General features: G+C 42.4%; 1 protein-coding gene across 3 annotated transcripts in view; it reads right to left on the bottom strand.

The window, feature by feature from the left end:
* Positions 1-713: 713 nt before the first annotated feature.
* CUEDC1 (CUE domain containing 1) overlaps positions 714-23,759 on the bottom strand; it is a 108,862-nt gene continuing 85,816 nt past the window's right edge. For 2 of the 3 annotated variants that reach the window (XM_070945349.1, XM_070945357.1), the window contains exons 7-12: positions 23,346-23,429; positions 15,004-15,093; positions 11,388-11,481; positions 9,942-10,000; positions 5,695-5,760; positions 714-2,396 (exon numbers count right to left, since the gene is read on the bottom strand). In XM_070945349.1, the coding sequence (XP_070801450.1) occupies positions 5,696-5,760; positions 9,942-10,000; positions 11,388-11,481; positions 15,004-15,093; positions 23,346-23,429 (392 nt within the window). In that variant the 3' untranslated portion in view covers positions 714-2,396; position 5,695. The remainder of the gene's footprint in view (positions 2,397-5,694; positions 5,761-9,941; positions 10,001-11,387; positions 11,482-15,003; positions 15,094-23,345; positions 23,430-23,759) is intronic. The other variant, XM_070945365.1, reaches the window with a different exon arrangement.

The following is a 23,759-nucleotide window of genomic DNA, read 5'->3' as shown; positions in this document are numbered from 1 at the left end:
AAAAAGTCAATATGGCATTCACCAACATAAGATCAGAATCCAATTTCTTTTACATGTAAGAAAGTTGGAGTTTGTGAGCACCCAGAGGCATTTTGCAAATGAAAAATGCTAAATAAACATAAATGGTTAACCTTCCAAATGTACTAGAATTTTCTTATGAAAATTGAAATCAAGAGATTTGATAAGAGAAGGATATGCTTCCCAATGGTTTTCTTCTATACAATTAACAGAAAGATTTAAAGTGGATAAACGATTTTATGGTTTTGAACAAAGCAAGACTGAATTTGAATTAGAATTATATACCAGCGACGAATATGTTATTGCCGAAATTATAAACTTTTGCTGAAATATGAGAACTGAAAGAATGTATAGATAAATTAGGCTAGGAAATTGCTTATAATGTACAAATGGGCCAATAGGAAAACATGTAGTTGAAAGGATTCAAATGTTAAGTTATGCTCTCTAACCTTAAAGAGAATTTTAATGAAATGATGTATCACCGGGTATTTGTCACCAGAGAAACTGTCTAGAACAGTGATGGCTAACCTTTTTGCCGTCGTGTGCCAAAAGCAGGAGCAAGTGGGGGGGGTCGCACACGTGTGTGTCCACACCCATAATTCAATGCCCCCACCCGTGTCCCCCCCACTTTTGGCACGTGATGGCAAAAAGATTACCAGTGAGTCTAGTAGGCCCATTTTTTGCCCTCCCCAGGCTCCAGGGGCTTTCTTGGAGCCTGGTGAGGGCAAAAATGGCCTTCCCCCCGGAAGTCCTCCAAAGGCCAGAAATGGCCCATTTCCCGACTTCCGGTGGGCCCAGAAGGCCCGAAAATCAGCTGGAGCTGAGCTAGGGCGATGCTCACGTGCCCGCAGATATGGCTCCATGTGCCACCTGTGGCACGCATGCCATAGGTTCGCCATCACGGGTCTAGAATGTATAAAAGGTACTTTGAATCTTTACTGGAAATGTGAACGGCATGAAGGGACTTTTTATCATGTTTGATGGACCTGTAAAAAAAGCCAAAACATATTGGATACAAATATATGCATTAATTCAGAAGATCTTGAAGTATAGCTGAACCCAGATGCTTTTCTTTTGGGCTAATGGACAAACAACTAGAAAAAAAAAGTCCCAGAACTTTCGTTTTATTTATGACAACTGTAGCAAGATTATTCTATGCAGAAAACTGGAAAGGCTCAGCACTATGGTACCTGCAACAGAGGAACGATTGGTGAAGATGATAGAACTTGTGGAGATGGTTAAATTAACCTCTTTGATTAGAGAAAAACCAATATCGACATTTATGATCAACTGGAAAACCTTGTAGACTTTTTTGCATAAAACAGGAAAAAAAATGCACTTATGATTTGTGGTAATGATGATTAGGAGGGGGAAATGAATAATAAAAAGTGAGAGGTTTTTTTTAAAAATCATGGAGTAATTTTATATTACTGTATTTTATATATACTGTATTTATATTTGCTGCAAAGGAATACAAAGAAATCAGAAATCTTTCTTTCTTTCTTTCTTTCTTTCTTTCTTTCTTTCCTTCCTTCCTTCCTTCCTTTCTCTCTCTCTCTCTCTCTCTCTCTCTTTCTTTCTTTCTCTCTCTCTCTTTCTTTCTCTTCTGCTCTTTATTAGTTTGTGTTGGATTGACTATGTTTTGTTCAAACTTGATTAAAGAAAATATTTTGAAAAAGTTTGAATTTTTAACTCGTTTGAAGGTGCTGTCTTGACTTTTTTGACCCCTGAAAAAGGAGAAATATCTATCATGAACGGCTTCTGATTGTGGAAGGGATCTGCAGGAACACTTTTTCGTGGAGGGGGGTGGGAAATTATATTATTCTGATTATCACACTCAAATAGCATGATTCAGGTTTCTTTTCTATTAGCAGCAATCATTATATAATTATAGTAAAAATCATCATCCACAATACAGCAAAATCTGGAGGGCCATCCTCTACCTGGATGTAAAGGACACAAGTATCCGTTCGTTCAAAAGTCACGGTTCAAAGGTGTTTTAGCAGAAACCACTTTGGAACAATGGTATGGCTTTCCTTTCATACATCTGAACCACATTTGATGACAGATTATCAGCTTCAAAGATTGGCGTATAAAAGATTAGGTCAGTTGTCCGTTTTCTCTCTCCCCCCTTTTTTGGTGGTTGGGGGAGCTGGATTCCTCAGAGTTGAAAAAAGATGGAAGAGTAAGACCCAAATTCTTAGTCACAGGATAAAAAAATCAAAACGTGCCTTCATGTTCCCGAACGGTTGAACTTGGGAGAAGCCTCGGATCGTTCCAGATTAGAGTCACCAGCATAAAAACTATCTTCCCTTTTAATCATCATGGTTTCTCGTCTTATTTGGCTTCCCCCCTCCCTCCCATTGCCAATTCTGGATCTAGAAAAGAAAAAGAGAGAAATATGGGAATATTAATAAAAGCTTGAACAGGTAGTTCTCAATTTACGATGACAATTGAGCCCAAAATTTCAGTTGCTAAGCAAGACAGTTGTTAAGTGAGTTTCCCCCCCCCCCACATTTTACGACCATTTTTGCCACAACTGTTAAGTGAATCACTTGCAGTTGTTAAGCTAGAAACATGGTTGTTAAGTGAATCTGGCTTCTCCATTGACTTGGCTTGTCAGAAGATGGCAAAAGGAAATCACATGATCCCCAGACACTGTAACCGTCGTAAATATGAGTCAGTTGCCAAGCATCTGAATTCTGATCTCATGACCGCAGGGATGCTGCAACGATTGCAATTGTGAAAAACAGACATAGGTCACTTTTTTTAGTAGCTTCAAACAGTCACTAAACGAACTGTTGTAAGTTGAGGACTACCAGAATTTAAAGAAGGGTATCCTTCTTAGCTCTGTGCAAAGAGGAACTGGAGGAAGATAAAATCTCCTTCGAGTATCTCCAAGCTGCTTTCTTGGTAACAATACAACACGGTTTGAAACTGGTTCCTATTTAGCTGCTTTTTTAAAAAGTCCATTCTTGGATTTCCTCGTGTTCTCCTATTCAAGGACTAGCTAGTTTTTTTTTTTCTTATTATTTATTTATTTTTAATTTATATACCGCCCTTCTCCCTGAGGACTCAGGGCGGTGCACAGCCAGAATTAAAAACATGAAATACAAATATTAAAAACAATTAAATTCTATATAAATTTGGCCCAAAATTTAAAAAACCACAAACCAATTAAACATTTAAAAATTTTAAAAATTTTAAAAAATTTCTTAAGCCAGCCCGGCTTGCTGGAAAAAGTGGGTTTTAAGGGCACGGCGGAAGGCACTGAGGTCTTGGATTCTCCTTATCTCTGGGGGCAACTGATTCCAGAGGGTAGGTGCCCCCACAGAGAAGGCTCACCCCCTGGGGGTCACCAGCCTACATTGTTTGGCTGATGGCACCCTGAGGAGGCCCTCTCTGTGGGAGCGCACGGGTCGCTGGGAGGTAGCAGCAGGCGGTCTCGAAGATAGCTAGGCCCTATGCCATGGAGCGCTTTAAAGGTGATAACCAACACCTTGAAGCGCACCCGGAAGACCACCGGGAGCCAGTGCAGCTCGCACAGGAGCGGTGTTACATGGGAGCGCCATGCTGCTCCCATCACTACCCGCGCTGCTGCGTTCTGGACCAGCTGGAGCCTCCGGGTGCCCCTCAAGGGGAGCCCCATGTAGAGAGCATTGCAGTAGTCAAGGCGAGAGGTGACGAGGGCATGAGTGACTGTGCACAGGGAATCCTGATCAAGAAAGGGCCGCAACTGGCGAATCAGGCGAACCTGATAAAAGGTCCCCCTGGTTACAGCCGTCAGATGTTCCTCCAAGGACAGCTGCATATCCAGGAGGACTCCCAGATTGCGAGCCCTTTCTGTGGGGGCCAAGGACTCGCCCCCAATAATCAGTGATGGAGTCAACTGACTATATCGGGATGCCGGGAGCCACAGCCACTCAGTCTTGGAAGGGTTGAGCTTGAGCCTGTTCCTCCCCATCCAGATCTGCACAGCCTCCAGGCACTGAGACATCACTTCAAGGGCATCGTTGGGGTGGCCTGGGGTGGAGATGTACAGCTGATGACTGGGGTGGAGATGTACAGCTGGGTGTCATCAGCGTACTGATGGTATCTCACCCCGAAGCCACGGATGATCTCGCCCAGCGGCTTCACATAAATGTTGAACAGAAGGGGCGAGAGGACCGATCCCTGCGGCACTCCACAGACGAGAGGCCTCGAGGTCGACCTCTGCCCCCCTGCCAGTTAAAGGTAAAGGTAAAGGTTCCCCTCGCACATATGTGCTAGTCGTTCCTGACTCTAGGAGGCAGTGTTCATCTCCGTTTCAAAGCCGAAGAGCCAGCGCTGTCTGAAGATGTCTCCATGGTCATGTGGCCGGCATGACTCAACGCCAAAGGTGCACGGAACGCTGTTCCCTTCCCACCAAAGGTGGTCCCTATTTTTCTACTTTGCATTTTTTACATGCTTTCGAACTGCTAGGTTGGCAGAAGCTGGGACACATAACAGGAGCTCACCCCGTTACGCGACACTAAGGATTCAAACTGTTGAACTGCCACCTTTTGATCGACAAGCTCAGCATCTTAGCCACTGAGCCACCGTGTCCCTCTATTAGCCAGTTACACCTCTGCATATCTTTTGAAGATCAGTCCAGACCAGGGAGTTGCTATTACCTAGTAGTTGGAACTTAGAGGTTCCACTTTCTCTTGTTGTTATCATCACTGCTTTTTGATCTTGCCTCTTCCAACATGGGCATAACAACATTTTTAAAAAGCAGCACAATTCCACATATCTTCACACCGAGCAGCATCAACATGGACTGGATCTAGACAGGTAGTGTAAGACCAGAAAATCTAGAGGCCAATTAATCAGAATAGAGCAGGAAGGGATCTTCTATCCAACCCACGGCTCAAGCAGGAGACCCTACTACACCATTTCAGAGAAGTGACTCTCCAGTCTCTTCTTAAAAACTTTCAGTAAAGGAGCACCCACAACTTCTGGTGGCAAGCTGTTCCACTGGTTAATTGTCGTCATTGTTAGGAGTTTCTCCTTAATTCCAGGTTGCTTCTCTCCTTGATTAGTTTCCATCCATTGTTTCTTGTCTTGCCTTCTGGTGCTTTGGAAATTAAGTTGTGGCAGCTCCTCAAACATTGGGAAACTGTTATCATATCCCCCCTAGTCCTTCTTTTCTCTAGACTAGCCAAACCCAAATCCTGCAACCCGTTCTTCATACGTTTTAGTCTCCAGGCCTTTAATTATCTTAGTTGCTCTTGTTTGCACTTTTTCCAAAGTCTCAACATCTTTTTTGTAATATGGTGACCGAAACTGTACGTAGTATTCCAGGTGTAGCCTTACTAAAGATTTATAAAGCAGTACTAATATGTCATGTGATTTTGATTCTAGCCTCTGTTTATTCGACCAAGGATTGTATAAATATAAATTCAGGGTAAAAGCTTGCTTAAGAACGTCGTTTTTTAAAGTCTTCTCCATTCCCACTAACTAGCTAGCAACCCCCCCCCCCCCATTTCTATTCATTATAGCTGTCCTGTTTTAATTTTAAATTAAAAGAATATATTATTAACGATGAGGACATTTTTGAATGCTGTTTGGTCTTTGTAAACAGCAATAACCTTGAATGTTTCTGTTCAGAGTACCTAGCAAATGAATTGATGATTGTTGGAACAAAAATCAGCATACCTTATTGTACTTCTTTTGATGGTTCTTCTGCTGCAGGTAATTTTCTTCTTATTTGGCAGTCCTCATCTGAAACACCAAGATATAGGAGATGGTTGAAGCCGGCAGATCTGCAATGGCCCAACTTTGCAACTAGACTAGAGTTGGTTTCAATTCAAAGCAGTGGTGAAATCCATTTTTTTTAGTACCGGTTCTGGGGGCGTGGCTTGGTGGGCATGTGTGGCTTGGTGGGCGTGGCAGGGGAAGAATACTGCAAAATCTCTATTCCCACCCCATTCCAGGGGAAGGATACTGCAAAATCTCCATTCCAACCCCACTCTGGGGTCAGCCAGAGATGGTATTGGCCAGTTCTCTGAACTACTCAAAATTTCCGCTACCGGTTCTCCGAACTGCTCAAAATTTCCACTACCAGTTCTACAGAACCTGTCAGAACCTGCTGGATTTCACCTCTGATTCAAAGGCAGAAAAAGGCAGCGTTGGAGAGAGGCTGTCCTTGTGGCCAACTATAAAGATGATTGAAGAGCTGTGGTGGTGCAGTGGCTAGAATGCAATATTGCAGGCGTGCACTGCTCACAGTTAGGAGTTTAATCCTGACAGACTCACGGTTGATTCTTTCCGAGATTGGTAAACTAAGGATCCAGATTGTTGGGGGAGGGTGGGAATAATATGCTGACTCTGCAAACAGCTTAGAGTGCTGTAAAGCACTGTGTAGCAATAGATAAGTCTAAGTGCTACCATATTGCTATTTCTAGCAATCTCTTATCCACCCCAGACTCCACATCAAGGATTCTCACCCTCCTCCAATAAAATTATTAGCTCCCAACACCAATGCCCTTGATTACAGCTGGCAGCCTTACATCACCCTAGGTGTAGGGTTTTTAGTTTTTTAGCTTTTTAGCTTTTAATCTGTCAATGGGTTTTAATTCGATTTGTTTTAAATTTGGGCCAAAGTATGTCATTCTTCTAATAATTTTAAATTTTGTATTGGTATGTGTTTTAGTTCTGGCTGTTCACCGCCCTGAGTCCACTAGGAGAAGGGCGGTATACAAATTGAATAAAATAAATAAATAAATAAATAAATGTCCCAAAAGGTGCTTTTTTTCAAGAGGCAACTGGACTTTCTGGTTTTTCTTTGAAGACATGTTGCCTCTCATCCAAGAAGCTTCTTCAGTTCTGACTGCATGGTGGGGAATGGAAGGATTCCAGTCAGAGCTGAAGAAGATTCTTGGATGAGAAATGGAACAATCTGAAAAAAAACCCCAGAAAGTCCAGTTGCCTCTTTAAAAAAGCACTTTTGCGACAACCATAACCTATTGGATGACTGAGAATCCCCATAGACAATCACCCTAGTTGTCTCCATTTCTACAATACAGGTAGTCCTCGACTTACAACCATTTGTTTAGTGACCGTTCGAAGTTACAACAGCACTGAATAAAGTGACTTATGACTATTTTTCACACTTAAGACTGTTGCAGCATCCAAATGGTCCCTTGATTAAGGTGACCAGATTTTAACATTGGTAAAGAGGGACATTGTGGGCGTGGCTTATTTTGTGGGCGTGGCTAGCTGGTCATGTGACCGGGTGGGCGTGGCTAGCTTGTCATGTGACCGGGTGGCCATGGCTATGTGTATAGGGTAAGGTGAACAGATTTTAACATTGGTAAGAGGGACACCATTGTGGGCGTGGCTTATTGTGTGGGCGTGGCTTGGAGGCCATGTGACTGGGTGGGCGTGGCTAGCTGGTCATGTGACCGGGTGGCCATGGCTATGTGTATAGGGACTACTCAGAGGGCTGGAAAGTCATTTCTGACAGGTCCTCACACTTTTGACTGGTCCTCATACTTATGACCATCCTCACATTTATGCCCGTGCAGCATTCTTAACAACCATGTCACTCATTTCACAACTGCTTCTCTTCACCATGATGACAAGATAGGGCAAAAATGTAAAATGTGAGGACAGTCGTAAGTTCGAGGACTGGTCAAAAGTGCGAGGACCAGTCAAAAATAACTTTTTCAGCCCTCTGAGTAGTCCATATGCACAAAAGGACTAACCAGAGGGCTGAAAAAAGTCATTTCTGACAGGTCCTCGCACTTTTGACTGGTCCTCACACTTATGACCATCCTCACATTTATGCCCGTGCAGCATTCTTAACAACCATGTCACTCATTTCACAACTGCTTCTCTTCACCATGGTGATAAGATAGGGAAAAAAACGTAAAATGTGAGGACAGTCGTAAGTTCGAGGACTGGTCAAAAGTGCGAGGACCAGTCAAAAATAACTTTTTCAGCCCTCTGAGTAGTCCATATGCACAAAAGGACTAACCAGAGGGCTGAAAAAAGTCATTTCTGACAGGTCCTCGCACTTTTGACTGGTCCTCACACTTATGACCATCCTCACATTTATGCCCGTGCAGTATTCTTAACAACCACGTCACTCATTTCACAACTGCTTCTCTTCACCATGATGACAAGATAGGGCAAAAATGTAAAATGTGAGGACAGTCATAAGTTCGAGGACTGGTCAAAAGTGTGAGGACCAGTCAAAAATAACTTTTTCAGCCCTCTGAGTAGTCCATATGCATTAAAGGATTACAGCAATAGAGAGGGATGAAGGAATGGAAATTAGAGTAGGAGTGAGGGTAAGAGAGGGAGGAAGAGAGGAGGAGAAGGAGAAAGAAAGAGGAAGTAGGGAGGAGAAAAAGAGGGTGGGGGGAAGAGAAAGTAAGAAGGAAAGAAAAGAGAGAGGTGGTAGGTTTGAGGAGAAAGATTGCTGTACAATAAAAAAGATGAAAGGGAAGAAAGCCAACCCCAAGCAAATATAAAGATATTAAGATAAAGAATGAATTGTTAAACTTTAAAGAATAAAAGAGAACAAATATGAATAAATAGCAATAATTAGAAACACACATACAAACATACAATGTATTTTCTTTGAACAGAATATTTGGCTGGTTCACAAATTTAAACAGCGTTTAGTCATTTCAATTAAATTTACAATTTCTATATTTCCTTTTTGCCATATTTATTCTTCATCTATTTTTTTAAAAAACCAATATTACCCTTCATCCTCATCTCTAATCTTAATCAAATTCAATTTTTCCCTTCTATTCTATATTATACCCCTTCCCATTATCATCTATTTTTATATCCATCCTCACATTGTTTAATTATGTAATTATGTAATACAGTTGTTTAATACAAATTCAACATTTTAATATAAATCAATTAGTTATAAAACTATCTTTTTTGTATATTAATCAATATGAACATGAATATTCCAATTATTTCCATGCAATCCAATTTCTTACAAATCAATTAATTATATTTACCAATAATAATAAACCAAATAATTTCTCCCATATATTCCTCTGAACCACAACTTAACCATTTCTGCTTTCAACACAATATACAATTAATAGTATCTCAATTATTACAATTCCCTAGTTAAATACAGCTTTTTTTCCTTTGTGTTTTAAAATCTTGAAGTCTCCTCCTAAATTTCCCATTGTTTGCAGTTTTTCACCTACCTTTTTTGGGGAGGAAAAATAAAAATAAAAATAAATCTCTCTCTGCCTCATTTTGTCACGCTGCACCAAAGACCCTGGTTTCGTTTTCGTTTCTGAAGCTTAGCTAGGGGAAAAAAAACCTGCTTTACACTGATTGCCTGTAGGGCGGCCCTTTGAAGCCCCGGGCAAGAGTTTAAACAGTTTTTTTTTCTTCTAGCCATCAGCTGGGGCTCAAGAAAAATCGGGACTTTTTTGAAACGCCGCGGGACGCGGGACAAATTGCTCAAAAGCGGGACTGTCCCGCCAAAAGCGGGACGTCTGGTCACCTTACCCTTGATCAAAATTCAGGCATTTAGCAACTGGCTCATATTTATGACGGTTGCAGTGTCCCGGGGGTCATGTGATCACCTGTTGTAACTTTCTGACAAGCAAAGTCAATGGGGAAACCAGATTCACTTAACAACCGTGTTACTAATTTAACAACTGGAGTGATTCACTTAACAAATGTTGCAAGAAAAGCCATAAAATGAGGCTAAACTCACTTAACAAATTCTTCACTTAGCAACATAAATTCTGGGCTCAATTGTGGTTGTAAATTGAAGTCTACCTTACATACACATTCCTCCTGGAGCAGGAATTTATATTTTGTAGGCCCACAGCAAAATGAATGGTATAATTTCAGGGTCCCAAAACTCAAGGTGCAATTAAGGAGCTGGGCCAATTGAACTCTCTAATTCTTACCACATGAATGTCCTTCAACGTCATCAAGAAGGTTTGCTGTTGAGGCTGCAGTCCCCATCCTGGATTGGCGTTAAGGAGAACATAATCCAAACCACACATCGAATGGAAATCTTTAAAATCCCAACCAATGAGAGCAACGCTGCTTAAAAACAGTCCTAGTTTGGAAGAAGATCATCTGAACCTGTCTGAGGTTTGAGACTGGCCTCCACACCACTTCCTGGAGGTCCACACTCAAAAGTGAGTGTCAGGCCTGGAAGCCATCTTTTGCATTGGATCTTCAGGCCTGCCACATTTACTGCTGTGGGAAACTGGGAGGGGAGATTGTATGGAGCAAGGGTGATATGTAGTCATAATAACATTCCTTTCTCAGAGAGTCAAGGACATCTTGCCCTGCACCTGGAGGGGTGCGGCTGGGAGGCATCTCCAGTTTGGGACGGTGCATTGATTGGACCATGTGATGGGCATGTGGATGCAGGGGAAGGGGCTTGGACTTTCTGTTGGTTGGGGAAAACCTGGAAGCTTTCAGATTCGGGTTTTCCCAGATGTGCCAATATGATATCTCTAACAAAATGGAACTTTGAGGAACTTCAAGCCTCGGAGTCTTCTTTCGTTGGGAGGGTGTTACTTGGAACGCTGACATTGGGTGATAAGATAACAAGATAAGATGAGCTTTATTGTCATGCACAACAACGCTCATTAAAATGAAATTCCCATATCCGGCTCTTGAAAGAAGGAATGCCCACCCCTCTGAACCATGTCACCATCCCAACAAGAACAATAATAATATAATAACAGCAGCAACCCTCAAAATACCAAGTTATACAAAAAATGACACTAAAAACCTATATTAATCACAGTCCATTTTGAATACACAGCGGGGAAAAAAAGAGTCTTGAGAGTTAACAAGGTTGATGCTATATGGCAGGGGTCTCCAACCTTGGCAACTTTACGACGTGTGGACTTCAACTCCCAGAATTCTGGGAGTTGAAGTCCACACGTCGTAAAGTTGCCAACGTTGGAGACTCCTGCTATATGGAACAAAGCTAATCTGGTTGTTCTGCTTCTGTGGTTACTATTTTTAATCCCTGGTCCCATTTGGAGCAGGAGGAGAGCCAAGAAAATCAGCCAAACTGCTGAATGCCCCCAGAACACAACAGGTAGCCAGCTGATGGGGAAAGGCCAAGAATCCTGCATTCAAACTCCTGTTCATCATTTGTGGACTTCGTTTCCCAGAATTCTCAGCAATGGCCAGGAGGATGAGGGAAAACATGAGGAAATTCACGCTAGAATAAACCTCTCTTTACACTTGAATTAAAGTCTCTTTACATGCCACCAAGGCATGGAGTGATGTTCTCATTCATGAAGAAAGAACAGCAGGGAGGATCCTCAAGATCACCAGGTTGGGAGACCAATAGGAGATCATTTCATACAACCAGGAAAGGATACACTTGGTGCTTCAAAAGCTGTTTTCTTTTTGACTTCCTCATTTTGGTCTTTTCTGAGAAAGCTCTGGCAAGTTCAAACAACTTCTTGCGTGTAGCTAAAAAGAAAAACGGTGTTTAGCGGGAGGAAAAAAAGCAGTTATCTCCAAGCATTCTTATACTCAGGTATGGGCTTCATACTGCCAAAGCCTGGTGGTGCGGCAGACTAAAGCACTGTTATTAACAGTTATTAACATCAGCTGCCTGCAATTACTGCTAGTTCAAATCTCACCAGGCTCAGGGTTGACTCAGCCTTCCATCCTTTCTAAGGTAGGTAAAATGAGGACCCAGATTGTGGGGGCAATAAGATGACTTTGTATAAAAATATACAAAAGTATAAAGGCTATTGCTTAACGCATTGTAAGCCGCCCTGAGTCTCCGGAGAAGGGCGGCATATAAATCAATTTTTTTTTTTTTAAAAAAAGTGAGAGGCTTAAGGACTAGTAACTTGATTAAGATCTCCATACTGTGAGAGGGATCTTGGAGTCCTAGTGGGCAAATATGAGCCAGCCGTGTGCAGCAGCTGCCAAAAAAGCCAACACAGTTCTAGGCTGCATAAATAGAGGGATAGAATCAAGATTACGTGAAGTGTTAATACCACTTTATAAGCCTTGGTAAGGCCACACTTGGAATACTGCATTCAATTTTGGTTGCCACAATGTAAAAAAGATATGGAGACTCTGGAAAGAGTGCAGAGAAGAGCAACAAAGAGGATTAGGGGACTGGAGGCTAAAACATATGAAGAACGGTTTCAGGAACTGGGTATGTCTAGTTTAATGAAAAGAAGGACTAGGGGAGACATGATAGCAGTCTTCCAGTATCTCAGGGACTGCCACAAAGAAGAGGGAGTCAAACTATTCTCCAAAGCATCTGAGGGCAGGACAAGAAGCAATGGGTGGAAACTGATCAAGGAGAGAAGCAACTTAGAACTAAGCAGAAATTTCCTGACAGAACAATTAATCAGTGGAACATCTTGCCTCCAGAAGTTGTGAATGCTCCAACAATGGAAGTTTTTAAGAAGATGTTGGATAACCATTTGTCTGAAGTGGTGTAGGGTTTCCTGCCTAAGCAGGGGGTTGGACTAGAAGACCTCCAAGCTCCCTTCCAATTCTGTTATTCTATATTCTATAAAAATTATAGTTCCTTCAAGATCCCGAATTTTACAGCTGTAGTACATTTAGTCTTAACTGAAGAAAAAATAGAGGGAGTCTCTGAAAAAGGCAGAGGTCACCCTACCCATAGGACCAGATTAAATGACAAAATGGCGTCCTCTTTTCCTAAAGGACAAGGGACTGGCAGTTAATTCTTACTCCAGAATTTACTTGGGAAAAGTCTGATGCAGTTACATCCACCTGTGTGTCAAAATCAGGGAGGCAGCAGATGTAAGGCAAACCTTGCCCCTTTTGAATGAGTGTGTGACATTCCATCCATCATCTTCCCAATTTTGACACTCGTGCACAAAAACCTACCCACGGATGCCCTGAACTGATGATGACAAGGTATTTGGGGAATGCACAGAAGATTGTTGTATCTTCTAATGTCTTATTGCTGTTCCCTGCTTTGGCGCAACTGATCCCTGAGACTAGTTGCAAATGATTGAAAGAGGTTTAGAAACTCTCCCATTCCTGGTCCAAAATCCTCCCCACATCATAGTCTCTTGGGCTGAGAGAAACAGCCAGCCCAAAGCCCACCCTCCGTACTGAGAGCTTTCACTATGTGGGGTAGGAGCAGGACAGAAATTAAAGTTTTCCTTTTCTCCAAATCCTACACCTTCACTACCATGCTACCCTGTCTGTTGGGACTTAATTTCTTTGGAATTCCAGCTGGTTTGATGCCATGTTGGGGGTTGCAAGAAAGCTGGCATCCAATCCTATAGAGCAGGGGTCTCCAAACTTGGCAACTTTAAGATTTGTGGACTTCAACTCCCAGAATTCCCAAGCCAGCATGTCTATGGGCATCTTGTCTACTATGACTTAGAATAGAATAACAGAGTTCGAAGGGACCTTGGAGGTCTTCTAGTCCAACCCCCTGCTCAGGCTGGATACCCTACACCACAGGGGTGGGTTCTACTTACCTTTACTACCAGTTCACAATGGGATCGCACCCTCGCGCTTGCGGTCAATGACGACATCTGGGGTGGTGGGCGGGGCTTCCCGCCAGTTTTATTACCGGTTCTTGTGAACCGGTCCAAACAGGGGCAATTCACCACTGCTACACCACTTCAGACAATGTTTATCCAATCTCTTTTTAAAAACTTCCAGTGTTGGAGCATTCACAAGTTCTGGAGGCAAGTTGTTCCACTGATTAATTATTCTAACTGTCAGGAAATTTCTCCTTAGTTCTAAGTTGCTTCTCTCCTTGATTAGTTTCCACCCATTGCTTCTTCTCCTACCCTCAGGTGCTTTGAAGAATAGCTTGATTCCGTCTTCTTTGTGGCAGCCCCAAGACATTGGAAGATTGCTATAAGGTCACCCCTAGTCCTTCTTTTCTTTTTTTTTCTTTTCTTTTTTTAAAAATTTTATAAGTTAAAAAGTACAAACAAACATAAATACGACGATACAACATACAAAACAGACGAACATCAATCAAGTCTTACGACTTGCTCTTAAAGTTGTCACATTGGTAGACTATTTATCTATATAGCTATATATTTACATATTTACATTACATATTAAGGAGTGTAACAATTTAAGGATGGAACGTATATTAATGCTTCACTAGTCCCTTTCATTAAACTAGATATATCCAGTTCCTGCAACCGTTCTTCATATATTTTAGCCTCCAGTCCCCGATGTCAGCATTTCAAGCTGCATTTACCCTAGTGCTGACATAAGAATGAGAAGCGAAGGCATGTGGAAAGGGACGTCTGACTTTTCACCTCCTTATTTTCCCTGGAGATAATATCCCCTAGGAGATGGGATGGGAGGGGGGAAATTCCTTTGAGCTGGAATAGATTAGGGGTAGAATGACTTGAAGATGGCCAATGAGTGCAGGGGAGTGGGGAACAGAAAGGGAGGGTTTTGGGGCTGGAAGTCAGTGTTGGCTTCAATGGAGTTGGGTCCAGAATGTCGTGCTTAATAAATAGGTGTTTTTCTTCAAAGACTTTGTTTGAAATGCAATTTATTTGAGATGACCTCGAAACTTGACACCCTCATTATCTTCGTTGCTCTTCTCTGCACTCTTTCTAGAGTCTCAACATCTTTTTTACATCGTGGCAACCAAAACTGGATGCCATATTCCAAGTGGGGCTTTTATGCAGATTCTCAATCATCCAGGTCATGGCTGTCCCAAAGATGCTCTTTCAAAAGGCAACTGGACTTCCTTCGTTTTTTATACGTGAAAACATTTTGCTTCTCATCCAAGAAAGATGAGAACTGAAAAAACGTCTTGAATGAGAAACGAAACGTTTTCAAGGGACAAAAAAACAACAAGGAAGTCCAGTTGCTTTTTTTAAAGGCACCTTTGGGACACAGACCTTAAGATTGCCAAGTTTGGAGTCCCCTGCTTATAGAGAGACAATGGCAGGAAATATGCATCACGGTGTTGGCTTCTGCCCAGCAACGTGCCATAATATAACTCACATTTTCCCATGTGTTTTAACTTGTCCCTGAATAAGGCATCGTCGGAGATAGCCCCGCTGGGCACACCGGTTAAGGAGCGAGTGACCTCATCTGCAAGGCAAGACAAAGCATATTTAGGATCAATAGGAAGCAGCCGAAGCCAAGAGAAAGATTTTGAGCACTCTTTCTATCCCACTGGACAACTTGGATTTCATCCTTCCCAACCCTTGGCTATTCTGGCTAGGAACCAAGAAGGCACGATTGCCTTCCAGATTCCTAGCCTTCTATGGACACTGTTATAAAACAGTGTCTCTAAACTTCAGCAACTTTAAGATGTGTGAAGTTCAACTCCCAGAATTCCCCAGGAAATCCTGCTATTTGCATATTTATGGTTCAGATGAATTTATTTATTTATTTATGTATTTTAATGAATTGTGAAGCAGTTCCTGGAAAAAAAGGACATTCTTACTCTTTGATCTCTTCTATTTCAATTTCTGCCATGCGATTAATAAACAAAATGAGCTTTCATATTTTTATTTCTCTTTGTTCAACAGAGAACTATTACCTAAGCAAACAACTTCCTGAGGTCCCAGTGCAAAGGCTAAACTGCAGATGGGGCAGTTCCATTAAGGCCGTTAATTTATCGCCTGCATCCTCATCTTGTTACCTTTACCTTCTGTTGGGTGCAAAAGAAATAAAATTGTTCTTTCAGAAAGCCTCAGACTTGAACTTCCTTGAAATGTGCCACGAGGAATAAAAAATTTTCAGAAACTCGTAATCAGTCGGAATAACTGAATGTGAAAATTAAAAAATACTGATAATCCTTCCCAGATGGCATTAAGGTACTTCAGCAGCTTAGAGAGATATTCAACCCTGTAAAAGATATTCCTTGAGGGGACCCTTCAATATTTTATCAGGTTTTGAAATTTTTATAACACTCAAAAATTATTTTCTGTCTGGTGGGAGCTAAAATGTCTTACCTATTTAAGCGCCTGTTGAAAGAAGAGGATTGGGAGGGGGGTGGGGGGTCCTTACATATTATTATTATTACACTTACAGGTAGCCCTTTACTTACAACAGTTGATTGAGTGACTGTTCAGTGTTACGACGACACTGGAAAATGTAACTTATGACCAGGGATGGGCTGCTGGGCGTTTGCAGGGGTTCGGGAGAACCTCTAGCTAAAATTCTGTGCAATTTGGAGAACCCCCAAATCCCACTCCTGGCCGGCCCTGCCTACCCTGCCCCACCCCTCCCAGGAATCCCCATGCGGTCCGTTTTGGATGCAGGTAAGTGCAAGGCATGCGTGGAGGCTCAGGGAGGGCAAAAAACGGGCCTACTGGAAGTTCAGGAAGGCCGGAAACGTTTCCAGCCTCTAGAGAGCCTCTGGAGCCTGGGGAGGTCGTTTTCACCCCTCCGGAGGCTTGAGGAAAGCCTTCGAAGCCCAGGGAGGGCAAAAATGCCCCTCTCCCATGGTGCAGGAGGCCGACTATACCATGCCCACTATGGCCACACCCACCCAGCAACCGGGCAGAGAACCCCTTGCTAAAATTTTTGAAGCCCACACTTGCTTATGATTGTTTTTCACACATATGACTATTTCAGCATCTTCATGGTCACATGATCAGAATTCAGACCTTTGGCAACTGACTCATATTTATGACGGTTGCAGTGTCCCAGAGTCACATTATCACCTTTTGTGACTTTCTGACAAGCAATATTAATGGGGAAACCAGATTCACTTAACCAGGTTACTAACTTAACAAGTGGGTTACTAACCTTTCAGCAATGATTAACTTAACAATTTTTTTTTTAATTTATTTTTATAAGCCGCCCTTCTCCGGAGACTAAGGGTGGCTTACAATGCGTTAAGCAATAGCCTTCATTCTTTTGTATATTTTATACAAAGTCAGCTTATTGCCCCCACAAACCGGGTCCTCATTTTACCCACCTTAGAAAGGATGGAAGGCTGAGTCGACCTTGAGCCTGGTGAGAATTGAACTCGCAGTAATTGCAGGCAGCTGGATGTTAAATGCTGCCTTAGTAGGAGGCATTACCCATTCAAAATTACCACCGCACTAAAAAAAGTGATTTATGAACATTTTTCACACTTACAACCTTTTCAGCATCCCCAGATGCATGCCAGCTGGTTCATACTTACTGTGTTGCTGTGTCTCAAGATTGTGCAATCACCTTTTTGCGACCTTTTGACAAGCACAATCAATGGGGAAGCCAGATTCACTTAACAACCTCGTTACTAACTTATCAACCGCAGTGATTCACTTAACAACTGTGGCAAGAAAGGTTGTAAAATAGAGCAAAACTCCCTTAACAAATGTCTCACTAAACAACATAAATTTTGGGCTCAATTGTGGTCGTAAGTGTGAAAAACGATCATAAGTCACTTCTCCCAGTGCCACTGTAACTTCAAACAGTCACTAAGAGAACTGTTGTAAGTCGAGGACTATCTGAAGTTGCAGCATCCCAAGTCAGGCAAACTCAATGGGGAAAGCCAGATTTGCTTAAAGACCGCATATGACCGCATTAAGAACTGCAGTGATTCACTTAGCAACTGTGACAAAAAAGGTTGAAAATTGGGCACAGCTCACTTAACAACCACTTGTTTGGCAACAGAAAATCGGATTGTGACAACACTTCTTGTGAGAGGACATGACAACCAGACTGCCAAAACAGAAGGAGATGAAATCCAGAAAGAAATGTATTAAGATGATTTCGTTTCCACTTGATTAAAGCACTGGAATGGAACAGCTTAAACCCATTCTGTGGGAGAGCCTTATGATTTACAATACCTTGCAAAATTCCAAATATGATTTTAATTTAGTGGATATTTGAGTATGTTAGTAATCCCTTCTAACACAGCAATATTTTCCTTTTATCTGTACATGGCAATTGCTTTTGGTTAGGTAATTTCCTGATATTTCATTCTTGACATTTGAAATCAAAACCAATACGATGTAAAAACGTATTACGGTTTCAGATGATGGTCTTATGAAATATTTTCCATTTGGGGGAGGAAAAAAATCAAATATATTTTGAAGGGCTCCTTGAAAAAACAATCTTTGCTGAAAGAAAGGGTTTTTTTATGAAGCAGATGGAAAAGGAAATGACAGGGTATTTTTGTATTAACAGGGACTTGGTTAAATCGTTGCCTTGATACAAGAACAACCAAAGCATTTATCTTGTGATCAACTTCTTGATCACACTTCTTATGAGATGAAGTGACAACTGGCTATAGATAATTTTTTAGTGATAAATGTTAAGGGAATAGCAATAGAACCAGCAATAGCACTTATATACCGCTTCATAGTGCTTTTACAGCCCTCTCTAAGCGGTTTACAGAGTCCGCTGATGGCCCCCAACAATCTGGGTCCTCATTTTACCCACCTCGGAAGGATGGAAGGATGAGTCAACCTTGAGCCAGTGAGATTTGAACTGTTGAACTGCAACTGACGTACCTGCAGTACTGCACTGTAATCACTGCACCAGATCGGCTCATTAACCTTGGTAGTACAGTGGTCTAAGGCACCCTGTTATTAAGCTGGTTATTAAGACCAGATGCCTGCAATTACTGCAGGTTCGAATCTCACCAAGGCTCAAGGTTGACTCAGCCTTCCATCCTTTCAAAGGTAGGTGAAATGAGGACCCAGATTGTGGGGGCAATAAGCTGACTTTGTATAAATATACAAAAGAATGAAGGCTATTGCTTAGCGCATTGTAAGCCGCCCCGAGTCTCCGGAGAAGGGCGGCATATAAATCAAATTAAAAAAAAAACTAAAAACCTTAATGTAGGTCATTCATTACTAGCCAACACAAATATTTGTTCCCTACAAAGTAGGATTTTTTTTAAATAAATGTTCTCTTCCAAAACCGAATTTTTAGTGTGTTGCACCATGATATTGGGGGAAAAAGAGAGAAATTTAGTACAAAATTGTCACGACATAGTCATGTGATGTATCGCGACTTTTTCCCCCTTCACTAAACCGGGCATGGGCGTGGCCAGCACATGACACATCTGGCCCGTGGGCCACAAGTTTGACACCCCCGGTATAGATCGTCCTCAAATAGCTGGCTAGGGTATTCTGGGAGTTGAAGGAACAACTTGCCTTCAGAAGTTGTGGGAGCTTCATCACTGGAGGCTTTCAAGGGGAGATGGGATGGTGTAGAGTCTCCTGCTTGGGTGGGGGGTTGGACTAGATGACCTACAAGGTGCCTTCCAACTCTGTTAATCTATGTTAAGTCTACCCATCTTAAAGTCCCCAAGGTTGAAAAACTCCAGTCTGGAATAAGAAACTTCAGAATTCAATTCCTTTTGGGCTCAATTTTTCAAGTAATTATTGGCCTCACTGAAATTCTGGCAATTGTTGCAATCTTAAGGTTTCAATGGAAACCATTGAGTGATAAATATAATTTTGATGAATTACTTATGAGAAATTTGTATTGCAGGACAAAAGAGTTTTTTGGTTTACAGTAAACTTGGGCCTCTCAAAATATTTTTGAGAATCAATTGAATTTTGAGAAAGGCGGCTTTAAAAAACCAAGTTTTATTTATTTTACAGAATTTGTTGGCAGTTTACTCCCATTCTGATTCAGCACTGGAAGGAAAAAATCTATATCTGATTTACAGCAATGATAAGTATATTTGTCAGTATTTGAACTTGTTTATTTACATCTAGCTATATTGTAACAAGAAAATTATACTCTCAGTGAAATTACTGAACCCCTTGTTCATTCATTGAATTTTACTTTGTATCCATCTTTGCCTATTATATTCCTTGTCTATGTTATTTTTTTAATGTTCAGAAAAAGATACCTCCAAATAAACTTGTGGTTTTTGTTTCCAGGCAAGGAAGGAGATTTTTGTACAATATCAATGAAAAGAGCCTTGGTGGCACAGTGGACTAAGTGCTGTTAAGTAGCACTTAGCTGCCAGCTGCCTGCAATTACTGCAAGTTCAAATCTCACCAGGTTCAAGGTTGACTCAGCCTTCCATCCTTTCGAGGTAGGTAAAATAAGGACCCGGATTGTGGGGGCAATAAACTGACTTTGTATAAAAAAGAACACCGCTTGGAGGGGGGCGAAAGCCCTACTAAGCAGGTATATACAAAAGTATGAAGGCTATTGCTTAATGCATTGTAAGCCGCCCTGAGTCTCTGGAAAAGGGCGGCATATAAATCGAACTAATAAATAAATAAATAAATTGGAGTTGTTCTGTTTAGTGTTTTTCATCTTTGGCAACTTTAAGACTCATGAACTTCAACTCCCACGATTCTGGATGGATAATTCTAGATGGGGGATTCTGGGAGTTGAAGTTCCCCCATTTTAAAGCTGTTAACTTGGAAAAACATTGGTTAGAACAACTTTCAGGCCTTTTTTTATCCTCCTTATGTTGCTTCTTCTTTTTTTTTGTTATGATCATAATTCAAAATAATTAATTCTGAGATTAGATTACCTGCATGCAAGTGTTCTTCAGTTTATTAGTTGAATAGAATTTTGAAAGTTTGTTTTTAATCTATATACTGTACAATTGATTTGAGTGACGTCCAGAAAAGACCACCATTAAAAGGGCCAAGCCAGACTTAATGCTGGAACCATTTTTAGATATAATGTGACTTCTGTGAAATGCAAATGCACCCTTTTGGGTTTTCCAGCAGTGGAAAAGAATAGTTCAAACATCTGCCAGCAGCTTTATAAAGCCTTAGTAAGGCTACACCTGGAATACTGCATCCAATTTTGGTCACCACATTACAAAAAAAATGTTGAAAAAGTGCAAAGAAGAGGAACTAAAACGATTAAAAGCCTGGAGACTAAAATATATGAAGAACGGTTGCAGGATTTGGGTGTGAAGTTTCCGAAAGATGCCCTAATTAATTCATGAGCCAGAGCCGAACTTCAAAAGAAATACACTCATTTATTAGGAGCACCATTTCAGCAATATTTGGATGCAGTTAGAACTAATCCCACGTAGATTTACGTTCCCCTATGACCCTGTCTCTCCCCTCCTCTCTGGCCATGTCATAAATCACATTCTCCAATTAACCACCCTCCTTCTGATTGCGGTCAGGAAGAATGTATGGAATGCACTTCAGTTAGGGAAATCAATCAGCTCTATCAGTTCTCCCTCCCTCCTGCTCATGGCAACTTGAAAGCTTTGCAAGTTGACAGTTAGTCTTTCTAGACTCTAGAGAAAAGAAGGACTACTGGGGACATGATAGCAGTCTTCCAGTATTTGAAAGGCTGCCACAAAGAAGAGGGGGTCAATTTATTTTGCAAAGCACCTGAGGGAAGGACAAGAACAATGGATGGAAACTAATCAAGGAGAAAAGCAACCTGGAATTGAGGAGAAACTTCCTAACAGTGAGAACAATTAACCAATTGAACAGCTTGCCTCCAGAAATTGTAGGTGCTTCATCACTGGAAGCTTTTAAGAAGAGACTGGACAGTCACTTGTCTAAAATGGTGTAGTAGGGTCTCCTGCATGAGCAGGGGGTTGGATAGACGACCTCCAAGATCCCTTCTAGCTCTATTCTGATTGATCATTTCTAGGCGACAATATCAAAATCTTCAAGATGACAGACTGTTGCAATTGATGTCATAGGGACATTCCAACCAACCAACATCCTGCAAAACAATTTAGTACAGGGGTGTCAAACTCGCGTTGTCATGGCAGCGTCACATGACGTATCGTGACTTTTTCCCCCCTTCGCTAAACTGGGCGTGGCCAGCACATGACGCATCCAGCCCGTGGGCCTCGAGTTTGATAGCCCTGATTTAGTAGAATAAAAAGGTAAAGATTCTCCTCACACATATGTGCTAGTCATTCCCGACTATAGGGGGCGGTGCTCATCTCCGTTTCAAAGGCAAAGAGCCAGCGCTGTCCAAAGACACCTCCGTGGTCATGTGGCCGCCATGACTAAACGCCAAAGGCGCACGGAACGCTGTTCCCTTCCCACCAAAGGTGGTTCCTATTTTTCTACTTGCCTTTTTTTCGTGCTTTCAAACTGCTAGGTTGGCAGAAGCTGGGACAAGTTACGGGAGCTCACCCCATTATGCGGCACTAGGGATTCGAACCGCTGAACTGCCGACCTTTCAATCGACAAGCTCAGCATCTTAGCCACTGAGCCACCACGTCCCTATAAAAAAAAATCCCTAAAACTCCACAGACTTCTGAGGATCTGGTGGCAGGACAAAGTGCCAGACACAGAAGTCCTCTCCAGAGCAGGCCTGCCATCAGTTCACACCCTGCTGATGTGCTGGGAAGGCCATGTTGCAAGGATGCCAAGCCACCGCATCCCTAAATAACTCCTCTATGGTGAACTGTCTCAAGGAAAGCGATCGCACGGGGGACAAAGGAAGCGATACAAAGACACGTTGAAAGCCTCATTCAAGTTCCTGGATATCGACACCACCTCCTGGGAAACCCTGGCACAAGATCGATCGACATGGCGCACGTTGATCCACCAAGGCTGCCAGGCATTTGAAGAGAGAAGAACAACCACAGCACAAGAGAAGCGAGCACTCCGCAAAGCCAGAGCTGCAAATGCTGCAACGATGGTTCCCACACGTCTGCCCGACATGTGGCAGAAAATTTTGTGCCCGAATAGCCCTTACCAGTCACCTGCGGACACACCGTGGAGAAGCTCACAACCCGTTAGATGTCAAGGTCCTCTTCGAACATGATGGACTAACATCAGCCACAAAACTAATAGTACCCTTGGCAACAGAGATGCATACAGCCTAATATGCTGGTGTGGTCAGCCAGCAGCCTGCGGAGCTAGCAACAGAGTCAGACAGTGAGGAGGCTGGGGAGGACCATGGGCCAGTCCTGGAGTCTGGGGAAGGCCCGGATGAGGGCTCTGCATCGGAGGCAGAGATGAGACCAGGGCCATCTGGGAGTAATGTGCGGATTCCGGAGCCTCCAGAGGCGGACAGCAGACAGGCAGAGGAACAGGAGGAGCCTGTTCCTAGTGCATGCATGCTTAGAGCTGCCGGAAAGCAAGAGCAGCTGAAGCAAAAAGGACAACTCAGGAGTAAGGCCAGAAGATGATTGGCCACTCCCATAAAGCTTAAAAGAGCAGCAACAAGCTGTTGGATTCTTTGTAGAAAAGCAACGTTGATTCCAGTGCTTCTTGTCAGCGTCTCTTGAACCTTGTGGGGTTTTTGCCACAAAGTTTGCCAAAGACATCAAAGGTCAGCGATAAGGCCGTAGGACTGGTTGTGAAGAATTTGTTTTGGACTAAGCTGAGAACGAATTAATTCTCAGCTGTTTTAATAAAATAAGTTTGTTCAGGACTGAATTGTGTTTGGTAATCACTACGTGGGCCTCGGTCACAACACATGCTTACCTGATAATATTGAGGACAAAGCGGGATCTGAACTGAGGGCAGCACTGTTCATTCTGGATTTCTTTGATTCATACTTTAACCGATCTAGAGGACAGCACAGAAAAACAAACGTTTGAAAGAAAATTGCCAAGTTAACTTTCCAGATAAAGGACACTGTGCAGTTGACAGTAAAGCAATGTGATCAAGAATTCAACTGTTCTTAGAAAAAGTAGAACTGTTGTGACTTCGACCCCCGAGCCCGTCTTATCGGAGGGAGAAGGCTCCGAAAGTGAAGGAGAGGAGTTGGCCAGGCCTCCCTCTCCAAGACCCTCCTCTCTGGCAATGCCTCAGGTGTCTCCCGAAGGAGAAGAGATTGGCCAGGAGCCAGGTATCTCCGAACAGTCGCAGTCGGACAGTGACGGAGATAAGTCTTGG

Source organism: Pituophis catenifer, unplaced genomic scaffold (assembly GCF_029215685.1).
Source record: "Pituophis catenifer annectens isolate HBS135680 unplaced genomic scaffold, rPitCat1.0.hap2 SCAF_1, whole genome shotgun sequence".
In the NCBI taxonomy this organism is placed as follows: domain Eukaryota; kingdom Metazoa; phylum Chordata; class Lepidosauria; order Squamata; family Colubridae; genus Pituophis; species Pituophis catenifer.
This window is presented reverse-complemented; position numbering and strand designations above follow the sequence as displayed.